The 1587-nt window shown below is 61.9% G+C and overlaps 1 protein-coding gene across 1 annotated transcript; it reads right to left on the reverse strand.

Annotated features, from left to right (window-relative positions):
• Window positions 1–846: 846 nt before the first annotated feature.
• MNEG_15410 (hypothetical protein) lies at window positions 847–1435 on the reverse strand (the record flags this gene model as incomplete). Its single annotated transcript, XM_014036119.1, has 2 exons — window positions 847–999; window positions 1370–1435. Coding segments are annotated over 2 exons (219 nt in total), but the record flags the coding sequence as incomplete, so codon positions are not given.
• Window positions 1436–1587: the final 152 nt, after the last annotated feature.

Here is a 1587-nt window from a genome sequence, read left to right on the forward strand (position 1 = left end):
GTGTGGGACTGTGTGAATGTGTATGTGTACAGGGACGCGTGTCAATTGAATTTGTCAAGCACGGCGTGACCAGCGCCGCTAGCAGCCGTCCAGCAGGGCGGCGGGGCCCAGGATGCCCCCACTCACGACCCTCTGCCCCTGGCCCCGGGCCCCTGGCTGGGGCCCCCCCCCCCCCCAAAACACACACACCTGCGCCATGCGGCCCTTCTTGACGCGCGAAGCCAGGTTGGCCTTGATGCGGCCCATGCCGCCCTGACAGGGTTTAGGGTTTGAAGGTTCAGGTTTTAGGGCTTGTTGTCAGGTGGGGGGAGTGAAGAGTGGCGTTTTGGGCAGGGTGGTGCAAGGTGTCCGCGCGCGCAAGCGCACGCGCGCGTCTGCTCGACAGCCGCCCGCAAGGAGTAGATGTCCCAAGAATTCTAGGGGTTGAGCAGTGACTGCGCAGCGCAGTGATGGGTTGGAGTTCCCACCGCAGCTACATATGAGGGACCGCCGCCAATCGGGTATGCGTGGGCTTGAGGGATGTGGGCGGGTAAAGTACTGACTCATCGCTCGAGCCCAGAAACCGCTGGCGTGCCAGCCCGTCTTGCTGCTGCCTCCCTCTTGCACTCCGGTGGCACGACCAACAAATAGGCAAACTCCCAATCGAGAAAATCCCACGAGTAGGCAGTCCGTCAATCGATGAATTCACTGTCTCACGTCCAGGAGCTGCTGGTGGACCTCCTTGAGGAGCAGGTCCACGCCGCTGACTCCCTCCCTCAGGTGACCTAAAACTAACAATCCAGCAAAACCCCAAATCATCAAAACCACCAAACAGGCAAATTAATCAATCGACAATTATCTGCTCACGTCCAGGAACTGCTGGTTGACCTCCTTCAGCAGCACGTCCACCCCCGCAAGCGCGAGCGCCGTGGCGATGCCGCTGCCCATGAGGCCGCCGCCCAGCACGGCCGCGGTGCGGATGGGGCGCGGCTTGAGGCCGGCGTCGGTGACGCCGCGCACCTGGGGGGGGTGGGGAGGGGTGGCGTGTTTGAACGATGAGGCGAGGTGTGTGCGTGATGGAGAGAGGAGAGGAGTTTGTGTGCGCGTGTGTGTGTGTGAGAGAGAGGAAAAGGGAGAGAGAGGGGGAAGAGCGCGCTCGCGCGAGATGCAAATGTGTGCGTATGTGCGTGCACGCGTGCTAGTGTGTGTTCTTATGTGTGCGCGTGTGCGAGCGTGCAGGTGCAAGAGCGCGCGCGCACAGGGGCGTGGGATCGCCCCTGGAGTGGGGCGGGGGGCCGGGGCGGGTGCAGGTCGACAGAGGTCCACTCCACGCGACCCGGCCCCTCGTATGGCGCACACCGCACCCGCTTCTTTGCGGGTGCGGGGGTACCCCGGTCGGGAAAAGGTGGAAACCCCTCCTGAAAGCGGCAAAACCGTCGACAGGAACGCGGAACATGGTGCAAGAGTGATATCGCAAAATTGAGCGAAAGATGGGCCCCAGGATATTCAGTGTTTTGTGTGTGTGTGTGTGTGTGTGTGTGCGTGTGCGTGTGTTTGTGTGTGTGTGCGTGTGTGTGTGTGTGTGCGTGTGCGTGTGTGTGTGTGTGT

This window comes from Monoraphidium neglectum (genome assembly GCF_000611645.1).
Source record: "Monoraphidium neglectum strain SAG 48.87 unplaced genomic scaffold scaffold05299, whole genome shotgun sequence".
In the NCBI taxonomy this organism is placed as follows: Eukaryota; Viridiplantae; Chlorophyta; class Chlorophyceae; order Sphaeropleales; family Selenastraceae; genus Monoraphidium; species Monoraphidium neglectum.